The 15,040-nt window shown below is 50.4% G+C and overlaps 7 protein-coding genes across 7 annotated transcripts; 5 read left to right on the top strand and 2 right to left on the bottom strand.

Annotated features, from left to right (window-relative positions):
* Window positions 1-333: 333 nt before the first annotated feature.
* N7447_007831 (aminoglycoside phosphotransferase family protein) lies at window positions 334-1,302 on the top strand (the record flags this gene model as incomplete). The annotated part of the gene is given in 4 exon segments (XM_057232093.1): window positions 334-715; window positions 743-853; window positions 870-1,095; window positions 1,167-1,302. The coding sequence occupies 4 exon segments, from the start codon at window positions 334-336 to the stop codon at window positions 1,300-1,302; spliced, it is 855 nt and encodes a 284-aa protein (XP_057083858.1).
* A 679-nt stretch (window positions 1,303-1,981) lies between these two features.
* Window positions 1,982-3,128, top strand: N7447_007830 (serine/threonine-protein phosphatase; the record flags this gene model as incomplete). Its single annotated transcript, XM_057232092.1, has 3 exons — window positions 1,982-1,997; window positions 2,068-2,301; window positions 2,407-3,128. The coding sequence occupies 3 exons, from the start codon at window positions 1,982-1,984 to the stop codon at window positions 3,126-3,128; spliced, it is 972 nt and encodes a 323-aa protein (XP_057083857.1).
* Window positions 3,129-3,473: 345 nt separating this feature from the next.
* N7447_007829 (rho GDP-dissociation inhibitor) lies at window positions 3,474-4,215 on the bottom strand (the record flags this gene model as incomplete). Its single annotated transcript, XM_057232091.1, has 3 exons — window positions 3,474-3,604; window positions 3,666-4,037; window positions 4,122-4,215. The coding sequence occupies 3 exons, from the start codon at window positions 4,213-4,215 to the stop codon at window positions 3,474-3,476; spliced, it is 597 nt and encodes a 198-aa protein (XP_057083856.1).
* Window positions 4,216-5,510: 1,295 nt separating this feature from the next.
* Window positions 5,511-7,132, top strand: N7447_007828 (KilA-N domain-containing protein; the record flags this gene model as incomplete). The annotated part of the gene is made up of 5 exons (XM_057232090.1): window positions 5,511-5,571; window positions 5,690-5,898; window positions 5,965-6,127; window positions 6,183-7,056; window positions 7,108-7,132. 5 exons carry the CDS (start codon window positions 5,511-5,513, stop codon window positions 7,130-7,132), a joined length of 1,332 nt encoding a protein of 443 aa, XP_057083855.1.
* A 740-nt stretch (window positions 7,133-7,872) lies between these two features.
* Window positions 7,873-9,586, top strand: N7447_007827 (cleavage polyadenylation factor subunit CLP1; the record flags this gene model as incomplete). The annotated part of the gene is made up of 2 exons (XM_057232089.1): window positions 7,873-8,010; window positions 8,063-9,586. 2 exons carry the CDS (start codon window positions 7,873-7,875, stop codon window positions 9,584-9,586), a joined length of 1,662 nt encoding a protein of 553 aa, XP_057083854.1.
* A 766-nt stretch (window positions 9,587-10,352) lies between these two features.
* Window positions 10,353-12,587, bottom strand: N7447_007826 (uncharacterized protein; the record flags this gene model as incomplete). Its single annotated transcript, XM_057232088.1, has 1 exon — window positions 10,353-12,587. One exon carries the CDS (start codon window positions 12,585-12,587, stop codon window positions 10,353-10,355), a length of 2,235 nt encoding a protein of 744 aa, XP_057083853.1.
* Window positions 12,588-13,876: 1,289 nt separating this feature from the next.
* N7447_007825 (quinone oxidoreductase family protein) lies at window positions 13,877-14,989 on the top strand (the record flags this gene model as incomplete). The annotated part of the gene is made up of 3 exons (XM_057232087.1): window positions 13,877-14,646; window positions 14,706-14,880; window positions 14,942-14,989. The coding sequence occupies 3 exons, from the start codon at window positions 13,877-13,879 to the stop codon at window positions 14,987-14,989; spliced, it is 993 nt and encodes a 330-aa protein (XP_057083852.1).
* Between the last annotated feature and the right edge of the window lie 51 nt (window positions 14,990-15,040).

Here is a 15,040-nt window from a genome sequence, read left to right as displayed (position 1 = left end):
AAAAGTGTGAGCAATGGGTACCAGGTTGCTTTTTACTGTGCTTCTGCAAGTTGCTAATGCTCTTACAGATAGGTATCCTGTTGCCTTTGTTCCCTTCGTCTGTGGTGGTTTAGAGTTCCCAAGTCTACAGTGTCTCATAGTTTAACACCCTAGAGATCCGGATTAGATTAGTTTGCCAAAGCTACTCTACGGCTTGGAGGATATGAGAGGATCAAATGTCTCGCGTATTTCTCGTAGTGCCGGAATGCAGGCTAATCCGGGGGTTGGGTGCTTCCCGAGCCTAAAAAGAACCCCAATCTCTTACTCTTTCCACTCCTTTACATGTCTGATACCATGATTGTTCAATTAGACAATCGCAAGTCAATCATTGACCATTGCCATTGTGCAGAGGATCGACTTATAGGAGGCTCGAATTGTGGAAACCAGTTCGTTAAGCTACCAGATCGTGACTTGGTGGTCAAGTTCAGCCGTCATGTCTCCTCCCATGAGGCAAAGAATCAGCAAAAAGCGTACAAGATAATTGATCCAAACATCGTCATAGTCCCTCGGGTTCATGATTTCTTTGTGGACGATGAGGGTTGGGGCTATATGGTATCGGATTTTATTCGTGGCAAAACTATTGATCATCTTCCGGACTCTCACATTCAAAGACTCGCCAACGTTCTTGAGCATTTTCGCTCTATCACCGCTGATAGTGCTGGTAGCCTAGGTGGTGGTCCGTCGATTGGCCTACTCTAGCCAGATACAAATAATCTGACCATTAGCAATGTCCAGCAAGTGGAGGAGTGGTTTAACAGCCGACTTTTTCCCGACAATGGCAAGGTTCAATTTGATACTAGCCTATCAGTGCTATGTCATTTAGATATAAGTCCCCCCCCCCCGAAACGTTATCTGGTTAGATGATGACCGTATCTGTTTACTAGACTGGGCATCAGCAGGGTTTTATCCAAGACCATTGGAATTTGCCAGTCTATTCTTTCAAGAATATCATTTTAGTGAGAGGCTTTTGAATGCCATTAGTTTCGGCCCTGGGTGCGATAGGGAAGAACAGCAGAGGATCTGCCAGGCATTATACAACAACGAAAGGTACTCCTTGTGAGTCAAAACCTGTCAAGTCAGAGTTGTTCATTTCTGTCAGCAATACTGATCTGAAAATACATATATAGTGGTTTGCGGGACATTCTCGAAGGGTCTTCGCATCAACCAGCCGATGGCATATCTCCTCTTCCACTAACTCCGGAGCCGCAAAACTCTCAAACGGAGAACGATACTGTTGATGGGCGTGAAGGAGACCGATATTAAATCCAAGAAAAGGCTATCGCCGACCGCGACACGAATGATGATCTGAGCAGAGTACTCATGTTCCAAGCATAGTCAATTTCTGGGGCACTGTTTGCCAACTGGGGAGAGTTTCTAGAATATTTCGGCCTGGAGTTGTTATGCTAATATGTCTATCATCCTGGTCGGTCTGAGATAGATAGAATTACTACCTGTGGCCAATGAACTTACCGAATATTGGGTGCAATCACTGGTAGACTGCGAATCGCTGGCAAGGGAGGCAGATAGAGGTACATGTCGTAGTAGTTGGCCAGTTGGCCAGTTGGCCCTGTGTGCCTTGTAATTCGGGCGTAAATGTATAAAGCGGTGTAGATCGAAGCGCGTTGTGTCTGAGCTCGTCCCGCAGTTCGGCCCTGATGCCTCGATCTTTAATTCCAGAGCCTGCCCTCCGCACTGGAAACGAGGATCGGCTGCACTCAGGATGCTTGCTAGATTGACGCTCCCATCTTCTTTATTGCTCTCTTCTTAACCTTGCATCTCAAACTCGACCTCGTCCTCTCGAATACTACTTTCCTTTAGCTCTCCGCGATCTACCTTATTAAGACACAGTGACGAAGTACAGGCAGCTCTCCATCTTTAATAAGACGGGCCATCTCCAGAAGAATTCATTGCCACTCATTTGTCTTACTCCGATCTCGCCACAATGCCTGGTCTACCAAGTATGTGCATGGTTTTTTGATCCCCCGATGCTATCTCCGAGGTTATGCTGACCTGTCGGTCGCCTCACAGCGAATATCGATCTCGATGAGTGCATCGCCCGCCTCTACCGAAAAGAGCTACTCGCAGATTCAGTGATTGAGGCAATATGCCTCAAGGCGAAGGAACTTTTGATGAAGGAAAGCAATGTGGTACATATTGCTGCTCCGGTCACTGTGGTCGGCGATATCCACGGCCAATTTTTTGATATGATCGAGATCTTCAAGATTGGTGGCTTCTGTCCTGATACCAACTACCTGTTCCTTGGTTAGTCACACCCGGAGAACACTCTGTGCGAGGATGAAAGCAGGTCTCGGGCTTGAACATATTTGTTGCTCGCTTTTGGAGTGTTGCTGATAACATAATCGGCAGGCGATTATGTCGACCGCGGCCTATTCAGTGTGGAGACCATCTCACTTCTGGTGTGTCTCAAGTTACGATACCCCCAACGAGTACACCTTATCCGCGGTAACCACGAGTCGCGCGGCGTCACCCAATCATACGGCTTCTACACCGAGTGTGCCCGCAAATACGGCAATGCTAATGTCTGGCACTACTTCACCGACATGTTTGACTTTTTGACGCTGAGCGTTGTGATTAATGATGAGATATTTTGTGTACATGGCGGCTTGTCACCTTCTATTCACTCAATCGACCAGATTAAGATTATCGACCGTTTCCGCGAAATCCCACACGAAGGCCCTATGGCCGATCTGGTCTGGTCAGACCCCGATACAGAACGCGATGAGTTCTCACTATCACCTCGTGGTGCTGGATACACGTTTGGAGCCCAGGTTGTGCGGAAGTTCCTCGAGGTAAACAGCATGTCCCACATCCTACGCGCACACCAACTCTGCCAAGAAGGCTACCAGGTTTTATACGACGATCGACTGAGCACGGTCTGGAGTGCACCCAACTACTGCTACCGCTGTGGAAACCTTGCCAGTGTGCTTGAGGTGAGCGACACTGGAGAGCGTTTTTTCAATATTTTTGACGCGGCACCGGAAAATGACGCCCACCGCCTTGAACAGCTGGGTCAACAGCAGCAGCAGATCAAGGATGGCTCTAGTCCAATAGTCGACTACTTCTTGTGAATCTCTGAATCTTCTCATGATACCCATTGGTTACTGTTAATGTTTGTTTGATGTTAATGTTCATGTATTTCAATTTCCTTTTATTTACCCCCCAACACTAGACAGGAGTTCGGGATAGAGCTGTGCATTCACAAACAGCTAAATGTGCTACTTGGCATCCGAAATGAAAATATCATACACCAATAATGGAGACTCAGTATGACGTATAAACAATAAAACTGGGGTCTAAAGCATCGGCCCAGTGAGACGCATCTCTAACAGTTTTTGTGAAAGAAAGAAACTCATCACGCTTTGAAAACAAACGGCCGCTCAATAACTTAACGAGATAGCTCTCTCAATTCATGTTTACCAGTCCTTGGCAATGTCAAAGGACCACTCGAACAGCAGGTGAGTGTGCTGGTCATCATCAATGAACTTTGAAACGGCGTTGTAGTGGCCACGGGCGATCATGCCAGACGGGGCCTCCTCTTCGTTGACTAGAAAGGGATAGTGTCAGTACAAGCTAGATTTGAAAATAACCTAGGTTGAAATACTCACATTCCTTGGAGTAGTAAACCTTGGAGGTGGTGTTGGGTGCGTAGCTGCCCAGCATCTCCTCGTCCTTGCTGACCCGGATTCCCTTGCGCTTGACGACCTGCAGGTACTTGAGGCCACTGAGGACTTCATGGTGAACCTGGAACGTAACCTTGATATGGAACTTGGAGCCCTCCTTGATCTTGAAAGGCTTATCCTTGAGGCTGTCAACAGAGCCGGGGGAGGACAGGTCGATAACAACATCCTCACGGCCCTCAACTTGCAGAGCCAGGGACTTGATGATACACTTGCGAGGGTCGTTGGGGTCGGCAATTGGGTCACCGGAGTTGAGGCCCAAAGAGGCCTTCCAGCGGTTCATAGCTTCATCGTCGGCATCTATTGCGGGGGAGAGAAAGACGGTTAGCTGGAAAAACACCGAGGACTAGATATTGCCAATAAATTGTAACTAATTTAACATACCGAGCTTGTTGTACTCATCGAGGGTCTTCTTCTCTCCGACCTTGAAACCCTCAGTTTGGCTGGCGGCGAGCTCATCCTCGTGGTGGTCGGCCATTGTTTACAGATTTAGGTGGGGGCACGGGTTGGAGTTCGAGGAAGGATTTCGAGAAAAAAAATGGAGGGATTGGAGAGGAAAAGAAGAATCAATTTTAAAACTCGAAATGATAAAGAAAAAAGGGCTAAAGATCGAATCGTCTCCTGAGACCTGGTGGGGGTGGAAAGGCGGTGGGAGAGGGGGCGAGGCTATTCGGATTTCCACTTTTGTATGCACATGTTTACGCACCGTTGATCCTGCACGGTTATATGGACCGTTTCATTGCCTACGTATGTTGTATGGATCAAGTTATGCTCTCTACTGGCGATGTGTAGATGTAGATAATTGGAACGATCTTACACTTATGTTGACCCCAACTATGCCCCAATTTTGGGTGTGGGGGCCGGGGATCATACAACTAGCGGTATGTAGCTTCCCACCTTGTCGCACCTTGATGGGACATGTACATTGTACATATTTAAGTTTATTGCAAGAGTATGGAGTAAAGGCTGCTTGTGCGAACTCGTGGCATATTTTTAGTGATCTTTTTAGATGTGTCAGATATTCTTGTCAATTTTAAGATATTTTCTTCCCCTTATTAGTTATAAAAAGTAGGTAGACGGCAGAAGGAAAGTTCCAAGAAACTTAATTGGTGAACACAACGTTTCTAAATATACTGACCTGGGGGAGATGTTAAGTGTACATTTGACATATTAGAAAAGATATATAGGGGTGGACAATGGAGGATATATATCCGAGACGTCCATATGTACTCCGTGAGGAAAAGGACTTTCATAACTACATGTGACAACTCAATGCATTATAGAAGTCTCGTCCATAATCATACAGAAACAATACCAAAAACATATAGACCAAGACATTTCAACTTCGTACAATATAGAGGTCAAGTAGTGGAGGCAGGAATGTAGATGTCACGGGTTCAACGAATAAAATACATTGAGGTAGATCAAATACGCTGTATTGACTGATTGGCCAATTAAAGCCCTCAAATACCCCACATGACGGGACGTTTTCCGGACCTTACCGGAAGTAGTCAAGCTTCAGAACGACGCAATTATTCGCGACTTGCATCTTCTCATCTCTCCTGATTGTCTTCTTTATCTTGGGTTTTGGTCTTTTTTTTTTCTCTTATCAATCGTCATTCTGGTCGCGCGCTTCTCTCTGCCAAGATATACGATTTGTTGGTGATATTTGATTCTTGATTTTTTGTCGCTTGACGCGCCTGCTACGTGGCCATCGTTGGCGCAACTTTCCCTCCTCAACTTCATTTCCACTACACTCGACATCCCCCCACTATGTCGCGAACACTGCCCAAACAGTTTAATCCGCACGTCCTTCCCGACGCTGCTCCCTGCTGTAAGTTTGAACACTGGCGAGTGGGCGCGCGACCGCGCGCATCGGCTATCTAGCCGCCTCGTGCTCCCTCAATGCCTCGAGATTATCGCTAATAATTCCGTTTTACTCTTGGCTACAGACGAGGAGCTTCTTTCACGCCGTCGTCTTGGGAAGACAAACCTCTCCGTCAAGCCTGCCCAGATTGGCACCTCAAACGCAACCAAGCCAGAGAACCTAGGCGTGTTCGAGTATGCCCACCTTCGTGCTCCGCTGCCCAAGGACCTCGAGGGCTCTGAGATCTTCCCTTCCCACAGCCCCCAGCAGCACCCAGAAAGCTACTTTTTGATGGTGAGACCGCCCGTTTTATCTAATTTGGAAGCCAACGGTCACTAACTTCGAGCCTTATCATTACAGCGCCGTAGTAAAGATGGGTTTGTCAGTGCCACTGGAATGTTCAAAATTGCATTCCCCTGGGCCAAGGCCGATGAAGAGCGGACAGAGCGTGAGTATCTGAAGGCTCGCGAGTACACAAGTGAAGAGGAAGTTGCTGGCAATGTGTGGATCTCTCCCATGTTTGGTATGTTCTGCCCGGGATGTTCTCTCTGTCAAACAAATCCTGACCTTATACCTAGCCCTTGAGCTTGCCAAGGAATACCAAATGTACGAGTGGGTGCGAGCACTTTTGGACCCAACGGACATTGTCCAAAGTCCTTCTAGCGCAAAGAAACAGATCACTCCCCCGCCGAAATTCGAAATTCCCGCCGGTGAGCCGGCCATTCGGCAACGCTACCGCAGAGGTCGGTCCGCTTCTCCGAGTAAGACGTCTCCTCGGAAGTCCCGCACCACCCGCATCACCAAGGATGTCACTAGCACCCCGTCTACAACAGCTGCAAACGCTAGCCTTCAGTCGGCATTGGACACAGCTTCAGCCCTGTTCTCGAACCCGATTCCTGAGCTGGCAGCTGTGGATGCCGAGACGGAAGTGAAGTCAAGCGGATCTCCTGGAAAGAATATCAGAGCGCGCAAGTCAACGAGATCTGCTACCGCAGAGCCCGAAGAAGAAACCAAGGAGGAGAAGAAGAAGGAAAAGAAGAAGGCCGAGAAGCAAGAGAAGAAGAAAGAAGAAATCAAGGAGGAACAGGAGGAGACAGTTGAGGTTGCAGTGGCTGACGATGCTACCGATGTTGTCAAGTCTACTCACACTACTGTTTCCCTCGATATGCCTATCAGTCTGCCAGAAGTGCCCTCTGCTGCCGAGACTGCCGAGATGATTGCTCAGGCTAAGGACATGGTGGAGGAGGCTATCAAAGCGCAAGCCGAGGGCGCTACTCCAGAATCCACATCTGTCAAGGTGACCAAGAAGCGCAAGCCAGAGGATGACGATGAAGAAACATCGGCCGAATCTTCCCAGCGAGCCAAGAAAGCCAAGGTGCTCGAGAACAAGCTCAAGCAGGAGCGTGTCCGCAACCGCTCTATCTTCGGTGTCTCTGTGGCATTTGCCCTCGCGTAAGTCATTCTATGCTACGAAGATTGAATCAACGCTAACATTGTATCTAGGGCTTCCATTCCATACTTTTTCTAAACAGAATGAGGTTTTGCTTGACAAAGTCCAGTCTGTCTGAAGTTTTGGTCTCTTCTTTTCGGCGTCTGTCGCTTGCGACAGCCCAGCTACCCAAATATTCGCTTCTGATGCCCAATTCCCCTTGTCGTTATCATAAATATATTCCTCGCCGGCGATCCTGAATGCCCTGTGCCTGTTATTGACACCATTTCTAATATCTTGCCATCCCCTTTCCCTCTCCCTGTGTTTTGCACCAGACTTGGTTATTTGGATTGGCTCTAGCTCATTTTATGACCCTTACCCTTACTCTCCTGATACCAACTTCCCTATCTCCCACCTTCTACTGCCCTGTGCCAGCCTTCCGAGTAGTCAAGGATGATTCGCTTAATGACAGTGATATGCTTTAATGTTACCAGTTCGCGTTTCTTGTAGGGTATAACCAGTATACTGATTTAATGCAATCTTGGTATAGTTCATATTAAAAACTTGCAATGTAATGTTTGTGCTTTTTGCTACTCTAAGGCCGAAGTGAGGTTTACGGATTGAAGGCAATCACTAGTGGGAACAGACCTTGGAAAATGGTGTAGATGTGGCTCGACAACTAGCTGTCGTAGTTATTCATATCAGCCAATGATGGCCAAGTAAAGTAATGCAAACATGTAAAACATCTCAAGCTCCGCACCCCGATAGCAATTCCAATACTTCTTTCACTCCTCTCCGTATTTGCACATATCTCGAGGCTTCTCGAATTGACCAGTAACATGTCGCTCCCGGGTCTCGAGCTAACGCAGCCATCGGAGGAAAGATCACAGGCACCCGCGCCACCATCACAGATCAGCCTAACCCCAGGCTCGGAATGGCGCTTTGAGGTCGCCTTTGGGCATATTATCAAAGTAAAGGTATGTTATATTCTCTAATATGATTGTCATCCTTCTGATCGGAGTCGTGCAGCTCCTCAACGGAACCGCGGAACTCTTCGGCACAGAGCTTGCCGAATCTCAAACCTACACATTCACTGGCACGAAAGCGGCAATCTTCACATGGCATGGCTGTGCACTTGAAGTCACGGCGGCCGAGACAGTGACAACAACCTCTGATGGAGTCACCCCGACGGTGGGCCACGGCGCAGGAGGCTGTCAGAGCGAATACATGGCTGAGGAGACGCCAATGGTAGAATATGCCAACGTTCACTTTGCGCTGGAGACAATGCGCGAAGAGGCCCAGTCAATAGGCAAGGATGGCCCGCGTGTGCTCCTTCTCGGCTCTGAAAATACCGGAAAGACCAGTTTGGCGAAGATCTTGACCGCCTATGCGACGAAGATCGGCCGTCAGCCGTTGGTCGTGAACCTCGACCCCACGGAGGGTATGCTTGGCGTCCCTGGCACACTGACGGCGACTGCCTTCCGTACCATCTTGGACGTTGAAGATGGCTGGGGAAGCAGTCCTATGTCCGGCCCCAGCCCTGTGCCTGTCAAGTTGCCGCTTGTATACAGCTACCCGATGCAAAGCCCCCTGGATGGCGAAGGCGTTGTGTACCGACCAGTCGTCTCGCGTCTGGCCCTATCTGTCACGGGCCGGATGGCCGAAGACGAGGATGCGCGCGAAACAGGAATCATCGTCGATACACCGGGAATCCTTGGCACAGACAAGCCAGGCACCATGGAACTCATTAATCATATTGTCACCGAGTTCTCAATCACAACGATCCTGGTCCTGGGTTCGGAGCGCCTGTACAGCACCGTTGCCAGACAATATGACAACAAGCCTAGCTCCAGCGCAACAGCCGCTGTCTTCGACGAGCATATCTCCGTTGTTAAGCTGTCCAAATCAGGTGGCTGTGTCGACCGTGACGATGCCTTCCGCAAGGCAACACGGGAATCCCAAATCCGTTCCTACTTCTTCGGCAACCCCATCCCCTCCTCCTCGCCCTCTTCCGCCATCACTCTTTCTCCCCACGCACAGCAACTTGACTTCGCCTCCCTCCCTGTATACAACTATACCGTCTCCTCAGCAGATGACGAAGACGAAGACGAGTACGACCCTTCCCAACTGGGAACAGGCGACTCCTTCCTCCCCGGAGGAGGTGGCATGGATGACTATGCGCCACAAGAAACAAAACAAGACCCGGACCGCGCCGCCCCCCTCCCCGGTGTCGTGGGTTCATTCTCCGAGCCTGCCGAGAACGCAAATTCCAACGCCAACGCCAACAACGGCAGCAGCGTCCCCCTGAAAAAGGTCCTTCCACCCGCTCCCTCCGCTCTGGCAAATACCCTCCTCGCAATCACACATGCGCCTACCACGGCGTCCCCTGCTGAAGTCCGTGATGCCAGCATTATGGGCTTCTTATATGTTGCCGACGTCGACGCGAACAAGGGAACGATCCGTGTGCTTGCGCCTGTTGGTGGGAGAATGCCCCCGCGTGCTATTATATGGGCGAAGCGTTGGCCTGGGGAGCTGGTTGGATTGGTTGGTTAGTGGTTCTCTTTGCATCGCATCTTTTTCTTGCTTGCATTACATATTTGCATATTTTCTTCGGATATGGAGTTGGGAATCTAGATTTCACTTAGCATGGGGTTGTGGCTCGTTATTACATACAATCAATCATTCTACGGATGTCTGTTCATTGTAGTTTATGCTTGTACAATAGCATGTCGCCTACTAGCTGGTTTTCCACTAGTCTCTTATTATGGTGACATACTACTAAATGGAACTAGCCATCGGCTTTTATCTTTTCAGGTGTCTTTTTGGGTATAAAGTTTATCAGTTTCCCGAGGTCCTCATATAATAAACCCACCTTCAGCATTTCCACCTCGACCGAGAAGATGACACATAACCAGCCTGCAACATCATCATGATAGGCATGTCCCAACGATATCACCAACGCAGTTTGTTGCAGCCGGCGGGACAAATCCAACTCTGCAGCCCACTCGCCTTGGCCAGTGATAACTTCGGCCTCTTCTTCAGATTGGACAGGTCGAAACCCCAGCGGTGATGAGTGTAAGAAATAAATACTATAAATATGACGACGGACTAGTTACGGACTTTAGCAGATTCCGGTGTTAAGTCAGTGAGATGGGTAACAGGACTGTTCTACCTAGGTAGACTTTTATATATGCTATGGATGCTATGCTATGCTACAATACAAAACAAAACTCCCTCCAATCATTGTACACAATGCTCCCAAGTATACATATTTTTCCAGAAATCAAAACCGAACAAGACAGACAACCATCAGCCATAATCATTCCCACCTCCTCCACTCATCAACGGCCTTCCTCATTTCCTCGTCACAATCATACCCCTTCGACTGAGCAACCAACAACTCCTCCCTCCGATCAAGGAACCGCCTCTCAGCCTCAACCCTCCTCTGCGCAATAGACCTCAACAACCCAAAATCATCCCTAACAACCGCGTCCCGGAACTTCGCCCGCATACGAGGGGAGTAAAGCTGACAACTCGCCTCCCGGGTCCGACCAGGCCCATCGCCAGGCAATATTCGCATTTTCGTCGTGACCATACACGCAATAGGATGATTCAATCTCGCTAGCGGCCAGACAACCTCATCATAGCAGTCTTCGCACACGCACATCTCCGGAAGCGACGGGATAAAGTGCCATCTACTAAGAGCAGGTCTATCGCGACGACAATCACGCAGCACGACCTTGCGCCGTGCGTAGTTGAGGAACTCGCGCGTATCCGGGCGGCGGGTGCGCGAGGAGTCCGATTCAGCGCGCGAAGCTGATCCATCGAGGAGATCGATGAATTTCACGAATCGCGGACTGGAGGTCACAAAGTCGCACACTCTCTCGGCAGGGTCTGGGTTTGGTTGGAAGGTATCCCGGTGGCTGGGCATTAAAATGCGGATGTTGCGCGCGCAGCTGTTGCAGACGTTAAAGCCAGCTAGGTCGCCGCCGGTTTCCGGGTCGTAGATGCGGTACCAGTATTGTTCGGCGACGATGCGGCCGGGACAGGCGCGTGTACCCGGTGGTGGGCGTGTCATTTGGTACAGGAGCTCCAGGCTATCGTGTTGCTTTTTTATCATCTGAGCCCAGGCGAGACGGGTCCATGCATTAGCGAAGGCGCATCGTGTCTTTTGCCCGGCTGGCTTTGAGGTGCTGGGGATGAAGTAGTCACGGTAGCGGGAGTGTGCGATTTGACTCATGCAGGACGGGCAAATGTCCAGGTGGGTGAGGCCTTTAAGCGTATACCAATCTTGGTAGCCTGATACGGCGATGGTTCGCGGGCACGGAGAGAGTCCCAAGCCCACTGAACCGGGGCGCTGGGGTGATGTGTCTAGGGCTCGAGTCGGTGCGGTAGGAGCTAGCGACCTATCGGGGTTGAGTTGGGTTGCGACTTGGTTTGATGTAGATTTGACCATCTCGGTTGCTGACTGTGAGGGATGGCGAGATCCAGACATCGACCGGGTAGGCGGCATTGTCACCGATGTCGCGCGGGCACGCGAGGCCGGGGGCACTTCCTGTTGTGCTCGTTGTGTCTGGACAGGTGGAGGCCCACGTGAAGGTGAGTGCGATGCTGAAGCAGGAGCAGGAGCAGGAGGCGGAGGGGGGAGAGACATGTCGAGAGGAACTGGTTTGACGGGCCTTACAGCTGTGGGGATTTGCCGCATCTCCGGGTCCGACATAGACCCCGGATCCCGCTGTTCTTGTCGCTGGCGAAGCTTCTCGTCAATACGCTCTGCGAGGGTGGGCGCATTTGCTAGAGCTGATACAGGAACCGTGGGCACAGGGGCCTGGGGCTGTGAGGGTGGTCTGTTGCACGTGGTGGCCGAATCTGACAGATACCCCAAGCTAGGCTCCCGTCGAAAGCGTTCTGGCATTGGACGCGTTGCTGAAGGTGCATGTCTTGCACTGTTGGACCGGCCAATGGAAGGCTTGGGTGGTTGTAGATGGGTCTTGTCGTGCACAGGGGCTCGGGCACCACCGCGATCCGGCACACTCGGTCGACGGGAGCCATGAGACGTTTGCATTGACGACCCGTGTCTGCTAGAATTGCCATCCCGGTTAAGAGAAAGCGGTCGGGGTTCCCACTGTGTACTAATCGGGGTGGGCTGTTGCTGGGCCGGAGGCCGGAATGGCGGGCCGCGTGGTTGATTTGCAGTTGAGAGCTGCGCATATTTCGGCCGATAATCCGTCTCAAATCTGACAGTGTTCCGAAAGATCGGCTCTTGAGCAGGCGGCGTCCTTGGCCCTGCACTTTCATCCGAAGATACACCCCCGAGACCAGGCACACTGGGAGCACTGTCAGGGGAGGTAGACGATGAAGGAGACGAGTTGGCGGAGACTATGATGGGACACTGATCGACAGCCCCCCTTATATGTACACCGTCGACCCCCGGTTTATCTCCAAGCTTGGAGAGACCGTTTAGCTCCTTCGAGAGGGACTGGGGTTCTTCCTCAACGCAGGGCGCTGGAGGCCATTGCGATCGCGCCCGTCGAGAGCTGCGAGAGTGAGTCATCTCTAGAAAAAAAAATAGGTTTGGCCACGCAGAGAAGGTGGAATATGTTTGTTTTGTGACGTTAACCTGGTGCGTTGACGTCTCGTGGAATAGCTCGGGAAATGTGGCTCATAGTATAAATCGTCGGACTTGAAAGTGAAAAAGTTGCAGGGAAGAAACTATGTCACGTATGAAAGAGAGAGAAATTTTTTCAAAGTAGACAAAGATGCACGCTTTAAAGCGCGTGCGCGAGCCGGGAGGACAAGGGTATATAAGCATTGGTGGATGGCATCGGGCACCACCCTGAGGGAAAGGACCTCTGATAGGCCCTTTAAGTGATTGGGCAAGAGCAAAAATACAGGAATAGCTTCAGGCTGAGAAGTCACAAGGCAGTGGAAACCGTGAAACATATGGTTGAGTCACCGTCATCACAAAGGGGTGTGGCTATGACCTGTTGATCATTGGGCACGAAGTGGAACCTTCCGGGTACTGCCGTTGCGTTTCAGGTCGATTTATTTCGAGATCAGACCACTGGATCTTTGGGCAACAAATGAAAATCTCCCGAGTTTCTCAGGGGCTGTTTAGGAAACACCAAACCGATCTGAGGCTAATGGCCTGCGTGTTGTCGCAAAGTGTATGGAGCGGGGAGATCTCTTGTCTTCCAAGGTTTCGTGATGCAGTCAGCGGCAGATGATACAAAGTCGGCGCTATGTCGCCCTTGTCATGCAGGCCAACATGCATTGGCCCCTCATGGGGCTCCGGGTGGCTTGCATCTCGGAGTACGGAGAACTGAAGCGCCAATATGGCGGCAGATCAAACCAGGAGTTCTGAGTGAGATGAGTCTCCTGTCTGAGAAGAGATAGCGGCATTGAATCGGTTGGATATCATTGTTCTTGCAAAGTCTGTGTTGCAGGGCTGTGTTCGGTGTAATATAGCAAGTATACCCTTGTTCCGACGGTAATGGCGTCATATCCCTGTGAGATGTTTGAAATAGTCGAGATGTTAATCATGTGAGATTTTTTTAGGGAGTGAACCTGTATAAACATGAGATTCAACCTGTTCTCTGCTAATATATCATTGGAATTTGTTGCGGGTTTTTTAGAAAAAGAAGAGAAAAAAGAAAAGAAGCGCAACAATTCCGCCGGACTGTGGGGATGGATTGCGGGGATCGATGACAAATGTGACGGCCTTTTTATCTCCCCTACATCCCCCACCTACTTAAGATGTTTCGATCTCTTTTACGCAGTAGTCGACTCACAGTTCGCAATCACATTGTCCCTCCACTGAACTAATTCATTCCAATCCGCAGCATGTCCATCCCAACAACCATGAAGGCCGTAGTGGTCGAGCAGACCGGCGGCCCGGAAGTGCTGCAATACAAGACTTCACACCCAGTCCCTACCCCACAAGCAGGACAGCTGCTAGTGCGCAACAACATTTCTGGCATAAACTACATCGACACCTACTTCCGAACAGGCCTGTACGCCTCGCCTAAGCCCGAGATCTTGGGCCGCGAGGGCGCCGGTACCGTCGCCGCTGTCGGTCCCGAGACTTCTGGCTTCGAGGTCGGCGATAGGGTTGCATGGCTGGCTAATGGCGGGTATGCGGAGTATACCGCAGCGCCGGCGACCTACACTGTGAAGATCCCCGAGGGAATCAGTGATGAGGATGTCATGGCGTCGTTCCTGAGCGGTATGACAGTGCTTGCTTTCGCAAAGGAGACTTATCCCGTGCAGAAAGGCGATTGGGTTCTTCTCCACGCTGCGGCTGGTGGTGCCGGCTTCCTTATGACGCAGATTCTGAAGAGTATGGGTGCCAAGGTTATTGGTACCGCCGGCGGCGCGGAGAAGTGTGCACTTGTGAAGAGCCTCGGTGCTGATGTGGTGATTGATTACCGCAGTGAGGAGGATAAGGACTGGGTTAAGAAGGTCAAGGAAATTACTGGTGGTCGTGGTGTCGATGTTGTCTATGACTCTGTCGGCAAAGATACCTGGGAGGGAAGCTTGGAGGCTGTCAAGCGCAAGGGTACTATCGTTTGGTTCGGCAATGCTAGCGGTCCTGTGCCTCCGCTTCCTCTTGCGTAAGGCCTTTCCCTCTCTATATTGGACTTGACTAGGGATACTGATGATACTTGAATAGGAAACTTACCCCCAAGTGTGTCAAGGTTGCTCGCCCGTCGCTCTTCGGATACATTCAGACCCGTGAAGAATTTGAGTCCTACAGCAATGAGCTGTTTGGCCTGTTGAAGTCTGGTCAGCTCAAGACCAAGATCCACAAAATCTATCCGCTAGAGGACATTACTCAGGTGCACAAGGTATGTAGCCTCTGTTGTTACTTGCACGAAACTGTACTGTGTATTCTAACCCGTTCGACAGGACCTTGAAGGGCGGAAGACGATGGGAAAGCCACTCGTGAAGCCTTGAAGCACGACGTCATCTTTTAAACAATACAAACACATTATGATCTGTAGATAA

The sequence above is a fragment of the Penicillium robsamsonii genome, assembly GCF_028829455.1.
Source record: "Penicillium robsamsonii strain IBT 29466 chromosome Unknown utg000004l_segment0_segment0, whole genome shotgun sequence".
In the NCBI taxonomy this organism is placed as follows: domain Eukaryota; kingdom Fungi; phylum Ascomycota; class Eurotiomycetes; order Eurotiales; family Aspergillaceae; genus Penicillium; species Penicillium robsamsonii.
Note: the sequence above shows the minus strand (reverse complement) of the source record. Positions and strands in the feature narration are given on the sequence as shown.